General features: G+C 41.9%; 2 protein-coding genes across 3 annotated transcripts; one reads left to right on the top strand and one right to left on the bottom strand.

Moving 5' to 3' along the window:
• The first annotated feature begins 305 nt into the window (after positions 1 to 305).
• Positions 306 to 19,146, top strand: LOC103140706 (period circadian protein homolog 2). Of its 2 annotated transcripts, none has more exons than XM_007555961.2 (22): positions 306 to 458; positions 4,519 to 5,056; positions 5,809 to 5,901; positions 6,124 to 6,278; positions 6,366 to 6,487; positions 7,543 to 7,744; positions 8,130 to 8,181; positions 9,177 to 9,319; positions 10,104 to 10,182; positions 10,304 to 10,410; positions 11,425 to 11,578; positions 11,671 to 11,779; positions 11,864 to 12,131; positions 12,601 to 12,760; positions 12,840 to 12,976; positions 13,067 to 13,273; positions 13,356 to 13,601; positions 14,413 to 15,452; positions 15,542 to 15,755; positions 15,970 to 16,201; positions 16,285 to 16,435; positions 17,170 to 19,146. In XM_007555961.2, exons 2-22 carry the CDS (start codon positions 4,626 to 4,628, stop codon positions 17,323 to 17,325), a joined length of 4,458 nt encoding a protein of 1,485 aa, XP_007556023.1. In that variant the 5' UTR covers positions 306 to 458; positions 4,519 to 4,625; the 3' UTR covers positions 17,326 to 19,146. The 2 variants fall into 2 exon arrangements, with proteins under 2 accessions (XP_007556023.1, XP_016528867.1); XM_016673381.1 differs by lacking the exon at positions 306 to 458 and adding an exon at positions 1,797 to 1,970.
• Positions 18,939 to 24,054, bottom strand: LOC103140731 (GTPase IMAP family member 8-like). The gene is made up of 4 exons (XM_007555993.2): positions 24,042 to 24,054; positions 23,491 to 23,961; positions 21,231 to 21,539; positions 18,939 to 21,160 (listed from the first exon to the last, which is right to left on the bottom strand). The coding sequence occupies exons 1-4, from the start codon at positions 24,052 to 24,054 to the stop codon at positions 20,592 to 20,594; spliced, it is 1,362 nt and encodes a 453-aa protein (XP_007556055.1). The 3' UTR covers positions 18,939 to 20,591.
• Positions 24,055 to 24,548: the final 494 nt, after the last annotated feature.

Here is a 24,548-nt window from a genome sequence, read left to right as displayed (position 1 = left end):
AATTGCAACATTTGATATGTTGTTTTAGACCCAACATTTCCTTGCAGTCGTAACTGCCTCGCTCCTACGCGCTGTGACACACACAACATGAGATTCCACGTGCAAAAGCCGCCTTGTTTATATAAAACGACGGACAGAGATCTGGACCAATGAGCTGCCGCTATCGCTGTTCCGTAATGCTCTCCATGGAAACCCCAAGCCGATGACCAATCGAGTCAGCCTAAAGGAGGAGCCCTGAATTGAGGTCACGAGTCTCGCTCTCTGATTGGCTGGTGGGTTGCTGTCTTAGAAAGCCGGGGAGGAACCGACCGCTACCGTGTCAGTCAGTCAGTCTGAAGCTGCTTTCCCATTGAGGAATACTGGTGGCCTTAAACCTATGTTTTTTTCTACTGCAGGTTTGGCTTTTTTTTTTTACCTTGGACACGAGAGGAAAAGAAATTTTCACATCAACAGCACAGGTTGGTTCTCCTTTGTTTCAACCTCTTAGTTTAAGCTTTAAGATTTGAGCTCAAAAAATAAGTTGCATAACAAAACGCGTATCTGCGCATGCGCGAAATTCGCGACTGCTCTACTTTTTGTTCTTTTATTCACTAAAAATGACTTAATTTCGTATTCTGTCTCACATAGCAAGAAGCAAGCAAGTTTTAGTCGATTAACACGTCCGATGCTACAAAGCGCTTTATCTGTGGCTTGCTTTTAACGATAACCCTACTTTTACATAACTGTGTCAGTGTACCGTGCACTGGATTGCAGGTCAACGTGTGTGTGGATTGTGAATAGCAGGTCATTGGGAGCTACGGAAGGGAGGGCTGCAAATATCTAATAAAAACGCATTTTAGCCTTATTTTCTTACATCGAACATTTATATCTATGTATTGATCATTATATTAGACCTATATTCGACGTGTCATTGGTGTTAATCAGTATCTCATTTTCACTTGTTGAGACAATGGGAGTGCTATATTTGGCTTATAAAATAGAAAGTGCATAAGTGCAGTAATTATAATCTGATGTTTTTTCACTTTATTTTGTAAATGTACACATCATATCCTCAGATTGTCCATATTTAAAGATGGATACATTTACCAGAGTTTTATTTTAATCCAGTTTAGGGTAATCACAAAGGCCTGTTGATAAAATAACATAAAAAAAAACCCAGCTAAGCATTTCCTGAAGATTAGATTCAAGTATTGATGATATTAAACATGATCTAGATATTAATGCCATCTCACTCCTACAAAACCAACAAATCTTGAGCTAAATTTTAATCATGATATAAATGTGGTATTAACATTACCACTGAGAGTTTTTCATTTAGGACAAATACTAATCATCTCAGCTGTATTACAGAAGTCATCAAACATCAGCAAATGTTTTTTGATATATCTGAGACTTAATATGAAAAAAATCAAATCTAATTCTACACTTAATCCACTTTTATTAATATTCCAGTGAAGAAACAAGAAAATTAACAATAATAGGAATGTCTTTGTTTCCTTTTCCAGCTTCAGGTGGATATGTAATAAATTCCATTAAAAATTCTGTGTGGCTCAGATAATTAAATTCTTGTCATTTATGTTTAAAATGATGTGCAAGAATGCACGCCTTAACAATGAGTTCTGAGAAAAAGAAAAGGAAAACATGTGGTTTTATGAAACAGGGCTTCCACCTTTGTGTTGAGCTATAGCACAATCCATGTGACTGGAGCCAAGTTGTATAATGCCTGAGATCTGTGCTAGTGTGCTTGGCTGGATCAGCGCTCACTCTGAAACTGGGCTTTGATGAAAGCAGAGGCGCGTCACTTTCATTGTGTCATTTATTTTACTTTACTTGCTGCTTGGAGAGTTATGTCTTTGTATTTCTTGAAATGCATCTGAAAGGACTTTAAAGGCATTTTTCTTTAAAGAGGCATTTTGCTTATTTTTGCCTGGTGAGGTTTCTTGTGATATTAATGGATTACAGTCTTTCTGGTGAGTTCAGATCTTACATCTAAAAGTTTTGAGGCTGTTGAAAATGTAGTTATCCCATTTGCTTATGCTATTTAAGGTTTGTGGTTGACTACATTCCTAGATTTTGAACTATAAGTGAGTGTGCTACTATGTCATTATGAAGGATTTAGATAGTTAGATATTTTTTAATCAATTGAATCCACAATTGTAGAGACATTTAATTGGAGAAATAAGTTACTTTCATTGCATATCTGCTGTTTATCCAGTAAAATTGCTTTTTATATAATGTTAAGATAGTTTTTTTTAAATAATTTCTGGACTTATTACTTTTTGGATCAGTACTTTGGTGGATACAGCAAATCATCTTAGTGACTCATATATATATATATATATGTCTCTACAGACATAACCCAGATCTATTAAATCTGTTAAAAGATTATATTTCTTCTTAAATTCACAATATAAAGAGTTGCTGATGTGCTTTTTAGCTACTACCTTATTGTTGTGGCCTAATTTGCTGATGTCATAACTACTAATGTCAAGACTCCTTGCTCTCTGATTGGCCGTGTGCAGCAGCCAATAGGAAATCCGTCCGAACATCTCCGTCGTTTTCACACTGTAACACTTATCAGAACGAGAGTGAGCGTGAGAGCTAGCTATAAAACTTGTTAGTATTTTTTAATGCCTCCAACACATAAAAAACGTATTCTAAAAGCAGAAGTTACATAAAATTGGCTTATGTAAAGTGCGCAGAGTAGACAAGCTGCTGAATGTACGCGCTTACATAAATAGCTGCAACCTGATCCAGGCCAGCAGGAAAACAGTGAAATGGTTTGGATTTGGCTTCAGTACCTGCCGCCAGGGTTTTCCGATCGGTCCTGAACGGACATAAATAGCTCCTGGTCTTTTTCGCAGAGGAAGATGTGGGAAAAAAAAGAAGGAAGCTGTTGTTTTTATCCTTGTTATTTCAGAGAACAGATATCTGACTGAGACTTTTGCAGTGGCTTATTTAAATATTATGATTAAGAAAAAGTAGCTGTGAATGATGTGGAGCAATTATGCAGTGAAAGTTTCTCTGTTTGATTTTCAGCTAATTGAAAGATGAATGTCAGGTTGTTCATACTTGCTAAAGCTCAGCTGGCAGCGTCTGCACAACTTGATCAATTTGAAAAAAATGAAAGCATTTCCCAGTATTCAAGCTGGTATGTACATGTTTTGTGACATATTAAATGTTTGTGTTATTAGTTGCCAGAAACAGATTGTGATGCTACAGTTTTAAGCAGCAGGACAGAAAAGCAAGAAATAATGAAGCTGGCTCTGATATAATGCAAAATACTGATAACTACAGTTGTAATCATTTTTTCTATAACATTTATTGTATTAATTTTGAGGACAGAAATATGGACTAAGCAGTTATGAAATGTAATTTTAATTTGGTGTCTTGGGTTATTTCTCTAGGAGGGGTAGTGCTGTGTTTACGCCTCATGCAGTCTGATTAAACTACTGGTTGGATGAAGATACCAGAAATTATTTTATAAATCTTGGTTTCCCTTGAAAGGGTGTGAGTGCTCGGTCGTGTTTTCAGAGTGTTATTTTCATCCCAGTGGACTAACCTTTAACGTTTTGAGCAGATCACAGTGGTGAGGGGCTTCAGTCCTCTGGGAAAGGTTAAATATCGACCTGACGGCTGCCTTTCTGTGTGGGAAATGAAGTGAACTTTACACTGTTGTCCTTTTATCAGTCTCTCTCTGTGTCGTGACTATTTATGCAGATTCATTCAACAATCAGATTTTGTGCAGACTTGCAATTTTCTCGAATTCTTGCAACTTTCCCATAAATCTGACAAATCACATTAACTTTTTCTGCATTACTTTCTTTTCTAACCAATCACTGCAACTTGGCTGAATTTAGACCAATCCTACCCAATTCTAATTTAACTTCCCGTTTCACAATCCTTATTGAAACCTGAACCTGCCAGATAAAATGCATGTGATGTTTCTCTCCTTTTTTTTCCTTCTTTTTGTAAATTTTTTCCAAAACCCATTTAGAGGTGTGGAGTATGTTCTTGTATTGTGTGTACAGTTCATGTTGACTTGAACGACTTGAATGAGTGAAGGTACTTGGAAAATGTTGTATGCACTTTAAATATTAACTGTTAAAATCCTGTCTTTTTTTGGGAAGATTATGTGAATAATTCCAACATTTTGTCAGACAATGTCATGACAAAAATAAAGCTTAACAAAAAATGTGCAACTTTGAACGCAACATTTTGAAAAAGGACATTTTAAGGCACAACAGTGAGAAGAAAAAAAACATCACAACATTCTGGAGGGAATGTTTTATTCACTGTTTGCTCTTTCAGCGATGCTGGGAGTGAAGCCTGTCTGCTCAGATCAAAGGGAACCTGCTGTAGATTTGATGGATGGTTGGAGTTGATCCCTATTGATTGCTTCTTTTTACAGGACTGCTCCCCCTTACTATTGATTTGCTATCAATAGAAACATACTTCGTTGTTCAGGGTTTGGATGAGTAATTTCATCTTTTCTTTTCTTTTTCCCTCCTCCCTCAGATTGCACCTCAGCTGCTCATACATCAACTCTATTTCCATCCCAATGCCATGCACCTCATGGTATCGCCATGTGGAAAGTAACCTAGTCTTGCATTTCCTGCCAATTCATGTCTGAGGACAGCAACCCAAAGCTCTATCGGTTCTCCACTCTGGACGGCTGCGAACAGAACCGCGAAGACCAACGCCCCCGGCGTGGCTCTATGAGCAAACTCCACCGCATGGCCAGCAGCTACAGCGACGGTTGCGGCCGGCAGGACCGGGTGGAACTAGGATCCGAGCTGGGGCTGGCGTCCGAGGGCAGCGACAGCAGCCATGAGCACCCAGCGTGTCTCGGCTCCCCGCACGACGACAGGAAGCGTCAGCGCACGCCTCTCCACGAGGACGTAGAGATGGGCGGCAGCGGCTGGAGCGGCAGCGGCACAGAATCCCACGGCAACGAATCGCACGGCAATGAGTCCCACGGCAACGGGTCAGTGGGCAGTTCGAATGGCAACGGGAAGGATTCTGCTCTGATGGAGTCGTCGGGGAGCAACAAGAGGTGAGGCCTCATTAGATGCAGTGAATCACCACGGGGGCCGAGACCGACCAGGTCACAGAAGTGAGGTCCGTCAGAGATTCTGCAGGGTCTGCACTCCTGACTGAATCAAAAATCTAAAGCGAGAAAGACAGCAAATGGAATTACGACATATTTTATTGTTCAGTTTGTTTGAACAAGATAGTTAAATCCCTTTAAGAAGTTCATCAGTTCAGATGAGTCAAATAAATCTGGTTCAGATTTGTTCCTCTGCAAGAATTTTCAGATTATTTTTGTACATTACATACATATCCTTTCCAAAACCAGCTTTAATTTGCTGGACGATAAATTGTCTCAGTAATTATTCTGATAAACATTAATACTGTTGTTTTGAGACCATTTTCAGGTAATATATTGATAATGGCATAATAATGCAAGTATATCTCTCTCAGATCAATACACTTTGATTTTGTAAAGAAAAATCACTGGAACTGGAAGATATTTTAAACATCCAAACACAATAACCAAAAACAATAAATAGAATAGAAATTAAAGAACACAGTCCAAACCAATGAAATAAAATGTATTACAATGTCTCTGTAAACAAAATTGCCCTTTAAAAATATAAATCGTCAGAATGAAAACTATCAAACTCATTTAAATTTTTCATGCGATTAACTAGTCAATTGCTTATCCCAGCTGGGTCCATGCTGAAGTTGTTTCTTAGAGCATTTCAAGGTTTTCCTTGAATAACGTGCTGTTGTCATTGGTTACAGCTCCAACTCTCACAGTCCTTCACCCCCAAGCAGCTCCAACGCCTTCAGCCTGATGAGCTCTGAGCAGGACAACCCTTCAACCAGCGGCTGCAGGTCAGTACGGGGCTCTGTCAGCATGGTACTTCATGCAGGATTTAGCTACCTGTGTGGATTTTTCTCGATGCGCTGTTCTAGGAAGCCCGGCATGAGGCTTGTCCACGTGTTTTCAGCCGTTCCAGGCAGCTCCCCATCTCATTCTGCCTCGTCTTAATGACATTTCTGGTGAGACCTTGTCATTTCTGACACCTGCGCATCTTTCTCTGTCACGTCATGCAGCAGCGAACAGTCGGCCAAAGCCAAGACTCAGAAGGAGCTCTTCAAGACTCTCAAGGAGCTCAAGATGCACCTGCCTCCAGAAAAGAGGAGTAAGGGCAAATCCAACACTGTGAACACGCTCAAATATGCTTTGCGGTGTATCAAACAGGTGAAAGGTAAGGCTCAGTCACATCAGCCTTTTTTTTTTTTTTTTTCCAATGAGCATTTCATCATTAATATTTAAATATGTTTCGATTTCACAGCTAATGAGGAATACTACCAGATGCTGATGATTAATGACAGTCAGCCTCCTGGCTTCGACGTGTCTTCATACACCATTGAAGAAATTAACACCATCACTTCAGAATACACCCTGAAAAACACAGTAAGTATGACTGCTGTTCCCATCACATCAAGCCAGTGGGTCCTAAACGTTAGCTTGGGATTCTGAAACAGAAAACAGCTCAAAGTGGATCACAGCTGTAGCACTGATCAGTCCTGACTACAGAAGCATTTTTAGAAAGTTTTGCTGGAAAGACATCTAAACTCCTTATTTAAAATATCTGTGTTGCACCTTTAAACTATTTCCTTTAAGAAACTGCATAATTTCCATGGCACAAGTTTTTACAGTTGCAACTAGCCTTTATTTTAATATTCTATTAATTATTTTGACAATTAATTGGATAAAAAAATAGGCACATTCTGCTGTTTTTTTTCTTATTTAACTAATTAATCTTATTTTATACAATATTAGAAAAACATTAAATACAAAACACAATTCAATTCCTTTTTGAAATGTGAAATAAATGTATTATTACCTAAATTGCAGTTTGCAGTAGCATAGTATTTCTTTAGTGTATGCTAGTGTCAGCCCTTTCTGCTTTTCCAAACATTTTTTTTTTGTTTTGTTTTGTTTTTGCAGTTTTGGGGGTAATTACTGTTCTGAGTGTGTTGTTCTTTCAGCAAATTATCTAATTCATTGTTCTCTCCATAGAGAAGCACAGGTTTAACAGGTTCAGCTTTTCAGCTACAGATTTGAAGCAAAGTTACTTAAGTTATTTCTGCACTTCCCTGTGAAGTTACTGACCTCAGAGTCATAGAAAATGTGGAAGAAGTTGTCTTGACTTGCTGTTTGAAGCAGCCAATCAGACGTCAGGGTCTGCCCTGATCCCGCCCACTGTGTTTGATGGATGAAGTTGACAGTTTAAATTAACCCGTGATGTTTCTTCAGCATGACATAATTTATTAAACCATTAAATATTCATATCTGGTTTTTAAAATAAAATCAAAACATTTAGTTAAGAGCCATAGAAATAATTATATATTTAATAAATTATTTCTGTATTTATTTCCAATTATTGACACATTGAAATAATAATTTCATAAGTTTATTTATTTGGCTACAGCTTGCTAACAAATGCTTCTGTTCCCCCCCTCCAGGACATTTTTGCCGTAGCGGTGTCTCTCATCACCGGGAAGATTGTTTACATCTCTGACCAGGCTGCCTCCATACTGAACTGCAAGCGGGAAGTTTTCAACAACGCCAAGTTTGTGGAGTTCCTGACGCCTCAGGACGTCAGCGTGTTCTACAGCTTCACCACGCCGTACCGCCTGCCCTCGTGGAGCATGTGCACCGGCGCAGGTAACGAAGGAAGGAGGCTTTAGTACTTACTTGCACTGCGTACTTAGATCATACATTTCCAACGCCAGCAAGACGCACGTTGCAGGTCCACATGAAACACAACCCACCTGGCCAGGCTGTGAGGAATGAATCTAGTTCTTTCACAAGCCTCAAACGCCCACACACACATGCCGATGGAACACATTGCGTGTAATTAATTAGTCAAGGCATTTACATATTTCCCAGCACATGCATCTGTCATATAATCGTCTAGATTCTTAATACACACACCGGGGAAGTCAGAAGCTTCAACTTGAAGTAAAATACTCTCTCAGTTTGGAATTTTAATGCTCAACAGACTGGAAGCAGTCAAATAAAATGTTTTCTTGACTCTTTGTCTTTTCAGAGTCGTCTCCCACAGAGTGCATGCAGGAGAAATCCTTCTTCTGCCGCATCAGGTGAGTGACAAAGATTACAGCTGCTTTGATCCATAGTTTCCTGCTCAAAACAAACCTTGAGTCATCTCAACTGGAGGCGGGGGAGGGCAGCAAGTTATTTGAAAGACTTTTAATTTATATCCCCACCTAGTGGCCGCTTCTGTTATTGATTAGGGTATAAAAGTGAGATTTTATGCTTACAATTGAAAACTGGGAAAGGAATCCATTGTAGATGCATTAATTCAACTTTAAATATGTAATTTGGGTGAACTTGTAATAAGCCTCTTTAGTTTTGGGCTGAAACAATTTATTGTGATTAATCAATTAATCAACTGAAATGATCATCAACTAATTTAGTTATCAAATAATCATTAACTGGAGTATGCAGACTCAGGAAAAGGCCATTCACTTAGACAACAACACGCCAAGATCTGTAATTAAGCCAAAACTACAAAAATACATACATTTTGCATTTAACCTTCTCTGTCTGTAAATATGTTCTACCCAGAAAGTGGCCATTTCATCTTCACCTGGTTCAAATTCTGTAAAAAAAAAAAAGTAAAATAAATTAACCATCCAGTTACCAAAACTCAAAAACTAATCCAAAGATCAGCTCTATGCTATATTGATGTTACATAAAGCAGAAATTGCTGAGCTTTTCACAGGTTGATGTTAGCAGTATTTTTTAGCTGCAGATGAATACTTTGCTACAAGCAATCAAGTGCACAATAAAAGAATACTGTTATTGCATTTTAGGCAATAAAATGTGTATTTTCTTGTTTAAAAACAAAAATTGACAACTTGTTTATTTGCGTTTTCTTGTATTTTTAATATTTTATTAGCAGGAATAAATGGCTGAATGAAAAATCTGCATGATTTGCCAATTTTCTTTAATCCGATTAATCATCAGAATAAATGCTAAAGTAATGTACATTTTAAAAATGTGTTCATTTAATGTCTTGACTCAAAAAATGGCCAATAAAAGCCTTGATTCCAACCATGTGTTGATGTTTCAGTGGTGGGAAGGAGCGTGAGGGGGATCTGCAGTACTATCCTTTCCGGATGACTCCGTACCTCATGAAGGTTCAAGATGCTGAGCTGTCTGAAGAGCAGTTCTGCTGCCTCCTGCTGGCTGAGAGGGTGCACTCTGGATATGAAGGTGAGAACTGAGGTCCTATCAGTCCCGCTGACTAAATATTACGTGTTGCTCAGTTTTGTGTTTAATCATATTGAACAGATGGCAAGCCTTATGTCATGCCCTGAAAACCAGTTCATATGAGATATTAAATGACTTAAACCCCAGATCTCTTGCGATGATTAGATCGAGTAACTTTAAGCCGTAGACTACACTGTCTAATCTGCCTCATCAAAAAAAAGTGGCCAGTTGCTATGATCTGTGGTTGCTGCAGTTGGTCAGGTGGAGGTTCAGCAACAATATGTGCTCAAAGAATGAGGTCAGTTGACTACCTGAATATACTGAATGAACAGGTTATTCCATCAGTGGATTCTTTTTCTTCCCTGATGGCACGGCCATATTCCAAAGATGACAGTGCCAGGATTCATCAGGATAGAGTTGTGAAAGAGTGGTTCAGGGAGCATGAGGCATCATTTTCACATATGGATTGGTCACCGCAGAGTGCAGACCTTAATCCCATTGAGAATCTTTACGATTTGCTGGAGACGACTTTGCACGGTGGTCTAACTCTACCATCGTCAATGCAAGATCTTGGTAAAAAAAAAGAAAAAAAAAGTAATGCAACATCTTGTGACATTGCAGAAGCTTATTGGATCAACGCCACAGCAAATGCGTTCCGTAATCAGAGATAAAGGCGATCCAACGACATATTTGAATGTGTGACCTCTTTTCCTTGTTTGTTTGTTTTTGGTGGCAATACTTTTATTTTGATTCCCAACCAATTGTTGCTGTTTTCCTTTTTGTGTAGCTCCCAGGATTCCTCCAGATAAACGGATTTTTACCACCACACACACTCCTAACTGTGTGTTCCAGGATGTCGATGAGAGGTGGGTGAAAGAACAAGGTTATGAAGGGCCTTGCATGTTTTTATTATTATTATTGTTATTATTATTTTATGAAGTTTTTGGGGCTGTACTGTTAAACAGCTGTTTTTTGTTTGCTGAGCAGGGCGGTCCCTCTGCTGGGATACCTCCCCCAAGACCTGATCGGGACACCCATTCTGCTCAACCTGCACCCGAGTGACCGGCCTTTAATGCTGGCTGTGCATCGCAGAAGTAAGGAGGCACTTTTTTTGAATTTCTGAAAGTGAGATTATGCTGACTATGTTCTAATTAGTTTAGTTTTCCATATTTCCATACACCTTCAAACTTTTTTTCACATTTTGACCTGGTGCAACCACAGAACTTTGGTGTATTTACATGACAAACTCAGGCAAGATTGTGTCATAAAGATGACACAAAGTACTCAAATATTTGACAAATAAAAACCAGACCCGGGACTTTAATGCATTAATTTTGATTAACTGATTACACAGATATGGTTGTGTTAAAAATTTTTATCTCAATTAATCACTTTTTTAAAAAAGATTATATAAAAATCCCAAGCTAGAACCTATGTTGCATACCTCTGGTACGCCCATAAAACTGACCCACAAGCAACATCTTCAAACGATGTTTCTCTTGGCCATCCGCGGGTTAATTTTTCCTTCAAAAACAATCTTATTGGAAACTGGACTAAAGACTATTGATAAAAGTTTAGCAAAAAGGAGTTAGGCTATCGTTGAAGTTATTCAAGTTTAAAATACCACCTCAAGATAAAACATGTTGCAGCAGCAGAGACATCCCCAAAAGTAATTTTTTAAAGGAAGTTACATGAATGATCAGGGATTCCTGAAACACTTGAATACCGAATGAGTGCAATAGGTCTTTGGGCCAAATTTGATGGATGAAATATGTATGTAGGAAAAAAAATCTCTAGAAAAAAAACAAAAAAGACTTTGGTTCAGTTTGAGGTTCAGTTTCAATAAAAAAATCCAGGACTGAGATGTTTTGCAAAGGAGAATGGATCAAAGTAGATAAATGAAAAGATATTCTTAATAATGTTTTAGATTGCTATATGTAAAAACAATATTCAAACATCAATTATGCACCGTTTTCGTCTATTACAAGAAATGATAAAAGATGAATTGAAGATTGTGGTTGTATGTTGTAGGTTTTGCATGTAGCTACAAAGATTGAATCCATGAAGTTAGAGAACTCATCATGTTGCATTTAATCACTGTGTTGCAGTTCTGCAGTGCGCCGGACAGCCGTTCGATCATTCCTCGATCCGTTTCTGTGCGAGAAACGGCGAGTATATCACCATCGACACCAGCTGGTCCAGCTTTGTGAATCCCTGGAGCCGCAAGGTGTCTTTTGTCATCGGGAGGCACAAAGTGCGCATGTGAGTACCTCCCTCCTGTTGTTTTAAATGTGGAAATTATTTAATAATCCATATGCAAGAGGTAGATAACCTGACATGTCTGCGGTCTTCAGGGGGCCAGTAAACGAAGATGTTTTCGCAGCACCAGCTTTCCACGGAGGGAAAATGATGGATTCAGACATCCAGGAAATTAGCGAGCAGATCCACAGACTGCTGCTCCAAGTACGTCAAACACACACTTTCACGTTAACTCTATGCGCGAATGGGAAACCTTTTCCCTTCTTTTAACGGTCTGCTTCTTTGCAGCCGGTCCACAACGTGGGCTCCAGCGGCTATGGCAGCTACGGCAGCAACGGTTCCCACGAGCAACAGGTGAGCATCAGCTCATCCAGCGAAAGCAACGGGAACATCCCAGTAGGGAACACGGCGGAGGAGACGAGTAAGACCAAACCGTCCAGGACCTTCCAGGAAATTTGTAAGGGAGTCCACATGCTGAAGAATCATGACTCTCAGGTCTGCATGCGCTCCTCGTCGGTGTGGCAGCCCAAAACCGAGCAGAGGAAGACCGGCGACGGTAAGTTCAGTTTCAGGTCTGAATCCGAAACCACTTTGCTGATACGATTAATGATTTTTAACCTCCTTAAATTTTAACGTAAATTGAAGTTTGGGTGCAAATGTCTTAATACACTTGAAATAAAAAAGTATCAGTTCAACTGGCAGATTATTTGACTTGGAACATGGAAAAAACTGTCATGTTATGAATAAAATAATCTGCCAGTGGGACTGTTTTTTTTATTTTTATTTTTTATCAATATTGAGGAATTATTACCTGAAAATAAGATATTATCTTGCTGATAAGCTACTTGTAAGTTAGCCTTGTCTTATTTCAAGTGTATTAAGATATTTCCACTGGAAACTAGATGGAAACTACTGGGTGAGATTTGTGTTTTTTGCAATGTGTTTACATATCGGAGTAGTACAAGCAGCACAAATCTGTGTCGCTCTCTTTGCGTGTTCTCTGACATCCTGTTCTCTTCGTTCAGGCTCGTCTGCAGCCCAGAGGAGTTCAGGTGTGCGTGTACGGGACTCCGCCCCCCCCTCACAGGTCAGAGACAACACTGGAACCAACATGGACGACTTCATCTGCAAAGACCAGACTGTGTGCTCATACCAGCAGATCAGCTGTCTCGACAGCGTCATTAGGTGTGTGGCCAGGAACCCCTGCGCTGTCTACCTGACCTTTGAACTCTGTGGATTAAACTATCGCTGATTCTTCCTGTAGGTATCTGGAGAGTTGTAACGTCCCCATCACAGTGAAAAGGAAGTACCAGTTCTCATCCAACACCACGTCGTCCAACTCGGATGACGACAAGAGGGGGTCGGAAGATGGTATGCAAGTGCCTCAGGGGACACACCCAGGTTTGAAGACTTTTAGTAAACATGCAGCGCTCTGTTTTAGTCCACCTTTTACTCTGTCTCAATGTATTCATCCCTCCTGATCTCCTGCAGATCCTTTGATGCTCGACACCCAGCCAGGCTTGTCAAACATGAAAGCACCTAAGAAGCCACCAACTGGGGCAGCTGCTGTGGTGGGGGGCACTCTGGCGCCCCTCACTCTGCCCAGTAAGGCTGAAAGTGTTGTCTCCATCACCTCACAGTGTAGCTACAGCAGCACCATCGTTCATGTGGGAGACAAGAAGCCTCAACCAGAGTCTGGTCAGTTTCAAACTTTTTAAAACTACCGCAAAGCCAAAAATCAACTCGTCTGACGGTATTCTGCATCTGACGTGTGTTACAGAGATCATCGAAGATGTTGCAGAGAGCCCAGCTCCCCCCGCTGTGCCGGTCAGTATGGTGTCTCCACCCAGCCAGGAGAAGGAGGCCTACAAGAGGCTGGGGCTCACGAAGGAGGTTCTGGCAGCCCACACCCAGAAGGAGGAGCAGGCCTTCCTGAACCGCTGCCGAGAGCTCCACAATGCCAGGAGCTTCCAGAAGGAATGTTCCTCATGTTTGCACAACCAGAGAGGCCTGACTAACGCCGAAGGTACTTCATGTTCAGTATCAGACTCAGACTCAATCTGCAGCCTTTATGCATTATGTCCAGATTCAACCACACGTTGTTGTGTCTTTTGTTGGGATTTTATGTGGTAGACCAAAACGATGTGAGCAATGGTGTCGATTTCATGCACCGTTTTATAATTGGAGCTTGCCTGTAGTTTTAGTAATGACAGCGGAAGAAGTGAACAAAGCTGTTCAGTTCATTTTGGTCATGCTTCCAAATATAGAATTAACATCAACAGCCATGTCCTTCAGCCATCTCTTCGCCATGGAGACGGTTGTTTACAGCACAGATAATTTCCAGCTTCCAGCTGGTGCATTTACCAAACTAGCAAAGCATTCATTCAGGGGGTTGAGTTCAAATGAACGGCGCACTTTTGGGGAGATGATGACTCAAGCTGGTGGGTTGCTGGTTTAAACCTCAGCTTCGCCCGTCTCTGTCGTTGTGCTCTTGGGCAAGACACTTTACCCGCCATACCTGCTGGTGGTGGTTAGAGGGCCTGATGGCACTTCTGCTACAATGTACCTTACCGCAAACAGTGTGTGAATGTGTGTGAAAGGGTGAATGACTTATGTGGTGCAAAGCCCTTTGGAATCTTATGGACTTGATAAAGCACTGTACAAGTACCGGCCATTTACTTTTCACATTTTACTTTGAATGCAGGGTTTTGACAAGGTGTGCCACTTGTAATCCCAATAAACTTTGTGGTTGCACCTTGACAAATGTGAGGAAATCCTGCAGGTATAATTGCATGGCAACCCATTGCCACCTTTCTTACTTCTGCATGTCTCCTCAGATTCAGCTGGTCAACAGGGAGTTGCCAAACAAGGCCCAACCCGGCCAGAGACGACCACCAAGAAATGCAACCGCAACAGGAAGTCCAAGAAACCGCGGATGAAGCATCCTGACTCGTCTGACAGCGCCGTGTCCAATCGCAAACCCCGGCCCCCTCTTCAGGGTCTCAACCAGACGTCTTGGTCCCCGTCTGAAGCATCCCAGTCAGCTTTTAACGTCTCCTACCCCACCATGGTGCCTGCATATCCGCTGTACCCGCCAACGCCTGCTGCGCCAGCTCAGGGGTCCCGCCCCGATGCGTCTCAGTCCTCTGCCTTTGGGGAGGGGCAGAACGCCCAAGCCCCCCCCACCAGCACTCCGTTCCCCCCTCCGATTGTTACACCGGTGGTGGCTCTGGTGCTGCCCAACTACCTTTTCCCCCATATGGGACAGTTGAATCAGATGAGCCAGCTCTGCGCCACGCCCAGACCAACGTTATTCACAGAGCAGAGCCAGCCCCCACCGACTTACTCTACCCAGCAGGCCTTTCAGACGCCACCGGCGGCGTACCCAATGCAGACCCAGCTCTCCTTCACCCCCCAGCAGCCATTCCCAGTGCAGACTGCCTTTTCCCCCCAGCACCTGTTTCAAGCTGCGCAGGCCCCCTACGCTACCCAGCAGCCCTTCACCGCCCAGCCGTCTTTCCCAGTGCAGACACCCTTTGTGGCTCAAACCCCCTACCCAGCTCAGCCTTTCCCCTACACCATAGCCTCCGAGCCCCCCAAAACTCTCACAGCAGAGCCCAGAGAAGGGGCGGCTTCTCGCTCCTCCACCCCCGCCTCGGCGGCCCGGGAGCCCACCACTTCCCCTCCCCTGTTTGAGTCGCGCTGCAGCTCCCCGCTGCAACTCAACCTGCTGAGCATGGAGGAGGGGCAGCGCTCACTGGAGCGGCAGGACAGCACCGCAGTCCAGGCTGGGGGTCCAGGCAGTGGGGCAGCAGTTGTGTCGGGGGCAACAGGAGACAAGGGTGGAGCTGCAACCAAGACTGATAATCACCAACAGGTGAGAAGCGTAGAAAGCTCAGAGACCCCCTGAGAACTTCATCCTGAGACTGAGAAGTGTCCTAACTGATCTTCCTTCGTTTATTTCAGCTGGAACCCAGAGGCAGAGGGGCTCACAGCGATGGCAACTCCTCGTCCTGTGACCTTCTGGACATCCTGTTACAGGAGCAGGAGGACGCTCACTCCGGCACCGGGTCAGCCACCTCAGGTTCCATGGGCTCAGGTCTGGGTTCAGGTTCGACATCAGGCTCCGGATCCAACGACTGTCGGACCTCAGCTAGTGGAGCGTCTGGCAGCAGAACAGGTGAGCTGAGAAACATCCAGGTCCTTTAAGCTCATGAGAAAAATATATGCAGTTCTTAGAAAAACTCTTCTGACCTGTTCCACATTTTTGGTTGGAGTTTTATATGACAGACCAACTCTAAATACCTGGCATGGATTAGTATTGAGCTCTTTTTAACCCAATACCCCTAAGTGAAACTTATTTTCCCTCCTTGTCGATTTCCCATGACTTGTAGGAAGCAGCAACACCAGCAAGTACTTCGGCAGCATCGACTCTCTGGAGCACGACCTGAAGGAAAAAGGCAAGATGAGGAGCGAAGGCGGCTCGGAGAGCAGCAAGTCTCAGCCCAAAGTGTCCGCTCAGGGGGAAGGGGAACATTTAATCAAATACGTTCTGCAGGAGCCTCTTTGGTTGCTCATGGCCAACGCTGACGACAAGGTCATGATGACATATCAAATGCCATCCAGGTGGGTTACTGTTGGAAATCAAAATGTTATGATCTTTGATGTCTTCTGCTTGGGTTTTATTTCAACAACTGCTTCCAAAACAGGGACATTCAGAGGGTTCTGAGAGAAGACAAGGAGAGGCTGCGACAGATGCAGAAGAGTCAGCCTCACTTCACCTCAGAGCAGCGGCGGGAGCTGGTGGAGGAGCATCCCTGGATGAGGAGAGGAGGCCTCCCCGCAGCTATCAATGTGAAGGTCAGGATCACACATTACAATCTGCCTTTACTGACAGAGGGCAGAAATGATTAATATGATTAATCGATTATTGAAATAATTGTCTACTAATTTAGTAATCGATTAATTGTTAACTGGAGTATACACTTTCAATAAGACTCAAAAAACTCCAGAGGCCATTTGCTGAATAAGAGTCGTTCACCTTCTTAAATGTTGTAAATTTTCTACCTTGTTGATCCTTAGTTTTTTTTTTTTTAACACTGCAAAATAGGCCTGAAACAATTAACCATGATTAATTAATTATTGAAGTAATCATCAAGTCATGTAGTAATCAATTAATCGTTTACTGGAGTATCGATTACTTGTTGACAAAAATGCCACTTGCTGGAAAAAAACCCAACACAGTCAAAGCAATAAAAAAGCCAAAACTGTACAAAAATACAGCGATTCTGCATTTTAAATAAAAACACATTTGTCTGTTTTAGCCAATACCTCTCAAGTGGAGTCGTTTCACATTCACCCAGTTCAGATTTACTAGAGGAATGCATTTTTTTCCTTATTAAAAACAGAAATTGAATTTTTTTATTTGCATGTAAAAAAGGCTCAAGTGGTTAAATAAAAAAAAAATCTGTAGAATGTCCCATTTTCTAATCTGATTAATCATCAAAATCAATTACTAAAATAATTGTTAGTTGCAGCCCTGTCTGACAGAAACAGTACAATTATTGTGTGTGTTTTTGTGTGTGTGTCTTTAGGAGTGTGTGTACTGTGAGGACGCTGCTGCTGGACCCATAGAGGAGGATCTACCCGACATGGACATGGGCGAACTGGGCGAGGATCTGGGCAGAGACACTGAGAGAGGCCAGAGCCAATCAGAGGAGCCCAAACCTCAGCCGGACCCTGGCTTCTGAGGGGCCAACGAGGGGCGGGGCCACTATGGTTCATGGACCTTTTTAGGAATATACACACACTGGACGTGCCTAAAACACACACACACAACAAGAAGAAGAGCTCAGTGTGGCCACTGTGATTCTCAAAGAGGTGTGCCAGTTGTGTGTGTGTGTGTGTGTGTGGATGTTGGACCGTGCACAATGGCAGTTCCTCATTCCCCCCACATGGGGGGGTAGTAGAGCTTTATAAGAGTTTTGTAGCTGGGACCTACCTATAGTATTTTTTCTGTTTCACACACACAAACACACAGTCTCTACAAAAAAAATCTGTCTCATTTTTTATTGAAACATTTTCCTGTCTTTTGTCAAACACAGGGCATTTATTCTGATACAGGTGAAACTGATGCTTAGTAATATATAAAATTTTTAAAGATGTTATTTTTACAAAACAAAAAAAAGTAACTAAAAAAAAACAAAAATCCTGTGAAGCTCCACAGCATTCCTGTTATGATGCTGTGCTGCTCCACGTCCTGTTTGTGCTTTCCTTCAGACCCCTTCCCATCAGGATTTATGAGAAACAGTCGACCTTCGTTGGTTTTTGTGAGCTGCGAGTCTCACAGTTGTGTGTCATGAATAAATTAAGATTTTTCTACATTCTTTGGACCTGAGCGTGTGAAGTATGAATGTGTACAGCAGTATTAGCACTTGACTCAAGAGGACGATTGGTGGGCTGAGTGAAACTCGCCTCAGTGGTGACAATCTGATACAGAGATGATATTTATTAAAAGAATACTATTATTTTTGGTAGGTGGTAGATCCAAAATAAATTTTAAGCTACAGCCAAATTAATACTACTATGAGATAATATATTAACCTCTTAAGTATGATTGTAAGCACTACGGATTGTTTAACTTTGACGCTGAAGCTCACTCCGTTCAGCGAGAGTTGTCACAGCTTGAAAAGCTGCCAAAAAATATGTTTGCAATTAGAAACAATCAGCATCTGAAAAACGATGCTTTTAAATAAAGGTTTTAAAGAAAGAGGGTCAGTTTACAGGTGAATTTTTTAAAAGTTATATTTGTGCAAACTCTCAGCCTACAGCGAAAATTCTTGAGTAATTTTTTCGTCATGTTTAAGTGATGCATCACTACAACACTGTGTAAAACAAAGAGGTGGGAGGTTTGGCGTTATGCACAGCGATCTCAGTTCAAAACTCCCGGCTGTCTTTCTCCAAACTGATTCTAATTAATGCTATTGTGATTTGGCGTGTGCATGTTGCAATTTAGCTAACTGAGTTCTTTGAGAGCTGCAGTTCAGATCAGTGTTTGACTTTGAGCTGGTGGGAAAACATGAACAAGCGTAGCAAATCAGAGGGGCGCATTTCCCTCACGGGAGCCGCTCCTCTCTCCATCGTTTAACAGGAAGTCATAGGAAACTGTGAGCCACGCAGCTGGAGCAGTAATGGGACCCGGGAACAACTTTGGTGCTACAATTCAGAACAGCTGGGGGCCTGTGAATGTTACACAGACTTGGACCAATAGCTTTGTTCATGTTTCTTCAGTTAATTTTCTTATTCTGTTCTTTTTTTTTTATCATCCTACTTTTCTATTTTCCTTGTGCGCGTTTGAGTTTTTTTTTTTATGTGTGTGTGTGTGTCGACGAAGGTAAAAGCTTTTGGAGCATCACCAGGGACGTACCCTACCTCTAAGTAAATCCTAGGTTACTGTAAGCAGATGATAGGATGTGTGTGAATGTGGAGAACAGAGCGATGAGTGATTCATGTTAAGAGTCTCTGAACATGTGTTTGGACCCCATCCTTCTTTCCCACTGAGTTGACGCACAGAAAATACTAGCAACCATGGCAACCACACTGTCTCTGTCTCTTTATTGTTAATTTATTTCTGTTTGGTTTATTTCTAAAGGGGCCCTCCAACATGTACCTGTTTGTGAAGAATGCAGGAACATCAGAAGAAACATGAGAAATGAAGCTGTTCAGTATCTGGTTGATTGTCGGGGCCCTGCTCCCTTTGCTCTGTAAATGCACACATGTGGTACCTGAACACAATGATGTTTATAGAGTTTTCCGTATATTAAATTAGCACAGTTCTTTGCATTTTTGTAGCTGAAAAGTTCGAATGTTGAAAACTTGTAATAAAACTACAGTAATGGAACCGTTGTGACTTTTTTTATTTTTAGTTTCATGTTGTCATTGCTCAGCTCATCTCTAACTATAAGCAGGAGAGTCCCAAATCAATACCAGTTTAGGTACCTACAGATGAGTGAGTTGTTCTATTTTACATAATTAGTCTATGATAGCGATTCTATCGCTAACAATGAACTAACTCATGTTATTTCTATGTACTTGCATCTCCTGGTAAATAAGTTATTTAGCTCCTGTAAACCCAAATTCATGCTGGAGTTGTACGTTAATGTAGAGTCTTTGTAGGACGAAGATTGTTGATCCACTTTTCTCCTCTTTTTTCGGTAAGTTTTTTTTTTTTAATATACTACCCTGTGACCAACTACCTTCGAAACACGAAAATTACGTTTATCTTTCTCTCTATTAGAACGGTTGGAACAACCGTACAGGACACAGACTTTAGGCATTTTGATGCTGGATCAACAGAAATAAATGGGCTACATTTACTTCCTGCCCTCCATCTGCATTGGGTGACGCCATTGCTACGTCATCTGACACCCAGCAAGAAGTTGATACTTATGCTTCACACAGTAACTTGAAAACAAAATTATTTTATTTAGAACACAGCAATTCAGATTGTTTATTCTTCAAATTACTTGTTAAAAGACCTTTTTTTTTGTTAGAATTTAGCTCCATAGCTCAAAATTCAAGCCGGATCAGGCCAAAATTATTTACTTCTTGGTGGAGCCTGGCTTCTGTGGCACGTTTAATAAGCCACTCACAACATGTTATCAGACCTGATCCTGCAATGCATCTGGATTATTTTAATCTCATCACATATACACACTACTATCCTGCCAATCAGCCAAGTATATAATCAATTCACTTCATGGTTTAGAACTGGACCCAACTGTATATTTGGTCTTTGCACACTTTGTGACACGCAGCTTCTGCTGCTGTTGCTGATAGACAGACGGAACAAACCTGTAAAAAATGCAGATATCAATGTTTCCTGCATATTTATCACATTTTTAAAGACAGTAGGGGAACCCCGCAGGTACCAACGTGACCCGGAAAAGAGCTGCATCAATACAAAAGTCTTCATGGAGCCAGATAAGATAAACATAGTTTTAATTTAGGGGAAAAGTCAGGTTTTAAAATTGTACTTGTATACCATCTCAAGAAGCTGTTTCACTTGCGTGAAGTCGCTCATGTTCGTATCACAAACATAATGCCGTTGGTCACACATGTCCAGCACCCACTGCAGAGACTCTTTCTTCTTTTTTATGTGATGCTCAATTGTCCTTCCCTTCAGTGCGTCTCCATAGGTGAACAGCACCACACAGCTTCCCCACACGCCGTCCCCCAGCACTCTGACGTGCGTCTCCACCGCCTTCCTGTCCTTCTCTGAGAATGAGTCCACAGGAACAGCCAGCAGGAAGATCACTTTGCTCCCAGCAGGACAGAACGACGGGCTCTTCAGGATCTCTCTCTTCACCTGCGCAGGTTTAGCCTGACCAAACAGACTCCACCCAGGGGTGTCCACCACCGTCACAGACCACCCTGAGATCTCTGCGTGCCCCGCATGGCACTGAACTGTCTTTTTGTCCCTCTGAAACTCCTCTCTGCCCAGGATCATGTTGCCTGCGGAACTCTTCCCTGATTTTCTCCTTCCCAGCAGGATGAGGCTGAGTGCAGGCCTCAAACCGTCTGTGCCTGCAGTTACACACACCACAGTCAGGTTATTTCACACAAATTTCAGCAGTGCCTGACAAACAGTTCTTACCTCTTTGCCTTCCTGAGCCACTCTCTTGTCTTTGTCCTGGACGATTATCATATACCTGCTGCCTCGTGTTCCACCACTGTTCCACCCTCACATTCAGAACTCCAAGCTGGGTTCTCACTCTGAAGGATATCTCTCTGATCTGCTCTGAAACCTCTGCCATCTTCCGAATCTTCCAAATGAGCTGTCCAACGTGAAACTGTGCCGTACTGGACTGGCTGGACATAACCTGGTACCGGTGTCCACATCGCTCCAGCAGCCACTGCAGAGTCCGACCCTGTCGCTGTATATGCTCCTGGATTGACAGGTGTCCTGTAGGATGCAGACCTTCGCCAGATGAACCTAGTCTCAACTGACAACGCTAAAGAATGAACGTGACAAACTAAGGAACATACTGCGCAAAGAGAGACATGGAAATATGGATGCTTACTTGTAGTGTTATGAACTTTTCTATGAGAAAAGTACAAGTGCTTCTCAGAAAATTAGAATATCATCAAAAAGTGGTGCTTATGGCTCACAGCTAATGGAACCTCAAAACTCAGTTGTGCATGAAAATAAAATACCATAAAACATTACAATAAAGTTTTTGCTTAACACAGAAATGACTGCTGACTTGACAGTTATCCAGCAGACAGCCACTGACACCATTTACAAGGAGGCTGAGGTACATAAAGTTATTGCTAAAGCTGTCCGCTAACAGTGTGCCTTATTAGTGCAAAACACAATCAAGAATCAACGTTTCAAGTGCCACCACACAAACCTGTATCCGGGACCTGGGCTACAGCTGTCACAATCCTTGTGTAATGCCACTCCTGATCCAGAGACAGCCTCAGAAGTTTATTACCTGGGCTAAGGAGAAAATGGACTCCTCCAAAGTTCACCTCCAAACATTTATTCTGGTCTGTTTGAATTCTAATGATTAGTGGAATCAAATTATTTTTCACACTATGACTTTCAGCAAGTTTTACTCATTATTAGACTGTGCGTGCCAATGAATGTTGTCTTCAAGTAAGCGATCAGGTGTCAGCTCAATGTAGCCGTTTAAATACAGCACCGTGCAGTTCCACTGTTGGCCTCTAGATGTCAGAAACGAGACCTAAATCGCTGACGCTTTTAACCTCAGAGGTTAGCTCTTATGCTGCGTTCCAGAATGTTTTCAGGACTGGGAAATTCTGACTTCTCAATCAGAAAAGTAAACTCGAACGCCCTCCGTAGTCGGATTTCCCACTGGGAAAGAAAAAGCAACTCCGCCTACTCCCAGTTATGACTTGAAAGACAGACTTTGTGTTTCAGTATGGTCAACAACTGGAACGCAGAATCAGATCTGGGAACAACATTGGCAGTAACATGTTTTTCTCTACGACGACCAAACTAACAAGTAGAAGAATCCCCATTGAATACCATTAATTACATCTAAACAGAGGTTGTGTACTTATAAGAAGCCCTGGTTTTCAGTTAACCCACCATAATAGCCGCTTAAGACACTTTGAGCCAGGAAATTATTGCCTTCTCGTTGTTTAAAGAGAAAACACATCTAGGTTGTTATGGTGAGCTCACATGTTTGATGACGCATACTGAAGTTAGCCAAAACAGGTCACTGAATATGGAGGGTCAGTGGTGTGTTTGGCAGGTTATGAAAATCAGAAGTATGATTTTAAACATGCCACTGACTCTTTCTTCATAAAGCTATAGAAGAGGGCATCATTAAAATTAAAATTTGAAAGCAATATTTTGTGGTGACATTGTGAATTGTGATAAACCATTTATTACCTATTTTTTATGTTTTGTATGGCTGTGGCAGCATTGTACATTTACTGCACAACAAACACAAATACTTGAAAAACATTCCCATTTTCAAAAGGCTTCTGGAGGTGGCCACTTTCTCATAAAGTGAGATTTATCTGACTTTTAGAATTTATAATTAAACAGTTCGTGTGTTTAATTATATTTTCAAATTTACTGTCATGTATTGGTGCTCGAACAAATGGAGGTGAAAATACTAAAAATAAAATTTCACATAACTGCCAGTTTTGATTTTTTTTTAGATCATTAATATGAAATGATAATTTATCATGACACTAATTCAAAATTCTGATCATAATAAAAAGAAATTTGATATGATGATACGATAAACGTCCACTCCTATATAAACTGCAACACTAATCCCTATGACTGAAGATTCTTTTCATGGCAGCTGAATGTTTGCCGTACAACCTTTCCTGATTATGACAGTGACGTCACTTTCATCCAACAGACCGTTTACCTAATTGGTCCCCGTGAGTGAATAGGATGATAGCGCGACTCCAGATGGGTGTTTCAAGCAGTCTGAGGTGGGCCTCCATGGCTCTCCACTCGTCCTGACCGAACACGGAGGAGATGGACAGCACCAGCAGGATGGCATCGGGTCCTGGGTGGCACAGGGTGAGAGCTCTCCCCAGCTCCTTAGACACCCAGTGTGGAGTAGTGGAGTTGGGCATCCACCCTGGGGTGTCCACCACTGCCACCTGGTGGAGGGAGCTCGAAGTTAGTATCGACAACTTTCCATTGAAGTGAGCAAGGCTGTAAGCCGAGTTATTTGCCTGGAACCCTAAGACGGTTGCGTTCCTCCGGCAGCTCCGGGTGGTTTTCCCGTTAAAAGCTCTTCCTGAGAGGATGGCATTTCCTGCTGAGCTCTTCCCGTTTTCTGTCTCACCCAGCAACAGTAAAACCAGTTGGGACTGATCTGATCTGGGACCTGACCAACATCCAGTATCTTTAAGTCATACACATAATACAGGTAATAATGTTCAGTAGAAATTGTTGGAAGTAACTTACCAAATGTGGCCATGTAAGGGCTGTTTAGACAGTTCTCCAGAAATAAACCAAAGTAGGGAGCAATCCTGGCTTGTCTTGTTCATAATTCCTCTTGCATGTTTAAATGCTGCAACTGTAAACACTGTTCTGTTGAACTGCAAAAATTAGTGACACCTTAATATGAAGGCGTATGGTTCCAAGGTCCAACGCTGAGGGCTTCCATGGAACTGAAACAGTCACACTACTAAAACACACACACCTGTGCCCACGCACACACAGGTTGTTGTCATAAAAGCGTTAGAGGCTGAAGAAGAGGAAATGTCAGAATACACAACAGAAGTTGGGTATTGTGTCAGTGTCTTCCATATGCTTCAGGAATAAAGCTCTGCAGGCTGGACTTTGGTTTATTACACTGTTCGAATTTGGTTTATTACACTGTTCGAAAGCTTGGCCTAATTATAAAGAGGTCCCCCAATCTCTGGGCAGTTTCCCTTTTATAGGGCTCTGGCAAACACACATGTAAACATA

Source organism: Poecilia formosa, unplaced genomic scaffold (genome assembly GCF_000485575.1).
Source record: "Poecilia formosa unplaced genomic scaffold, Poecilia_formosa-5.1.2 Scaffold74, whole genome shotgun sequence".
NCBI classification, from domain to species: domain Eukaryota; kingdom Metazoa; phylum Chordata; class Actinopteri; order Cyprinodontiformes; family Poeciliidae; genus Poecilia; species Poecilia formosa.
This window is presented reverse-complemented; position numbering and strand designations above follow the sequence as displayed.

Excerpts from the sequence above, each read along its gene's own strand:
- LOC103140706 (XM_007555961.2), top strand. The coding sequence starts at position 4,626 with ATGTCTGAGGACAGCAACCCAAAGCTCTATCGGTTCTCCACTCTGGAC. Across the intron at positions 12,977-13,066 it reads GCCTCAGGGGACACACCCAG|ATCCTTTGATGCTCGACACC; the intron begins GTTTGAAGACTT and ends GATCTCCTGCAG. Across the intron at positions 15,756-15,969 it reads AGCGTCTGGCAGCAGAACAG|GAAGCAGCAACACCAGCAAG; the intron begins GTGAGCTGAGAA and ends CATGACTTGTAG.
- LOC103140731 (XM_007555993.2), bottom strand. Across the intron at positions 21,540-23,490 it reads CACTCACGGGGACCAATTAG|GACACCTGTCAATCCAGGAG; the intron begins GTAAACGGTCTG and ends TGCATCCTACAG. Across the intron at positions 21,161-21,230 it reads TGGCTCAGGAAGGCAAAGAG|GCACAGACGGTTTGAGGCCT; the intron begins GTAAGAACTGTT and ends GTGTAACTGCAG.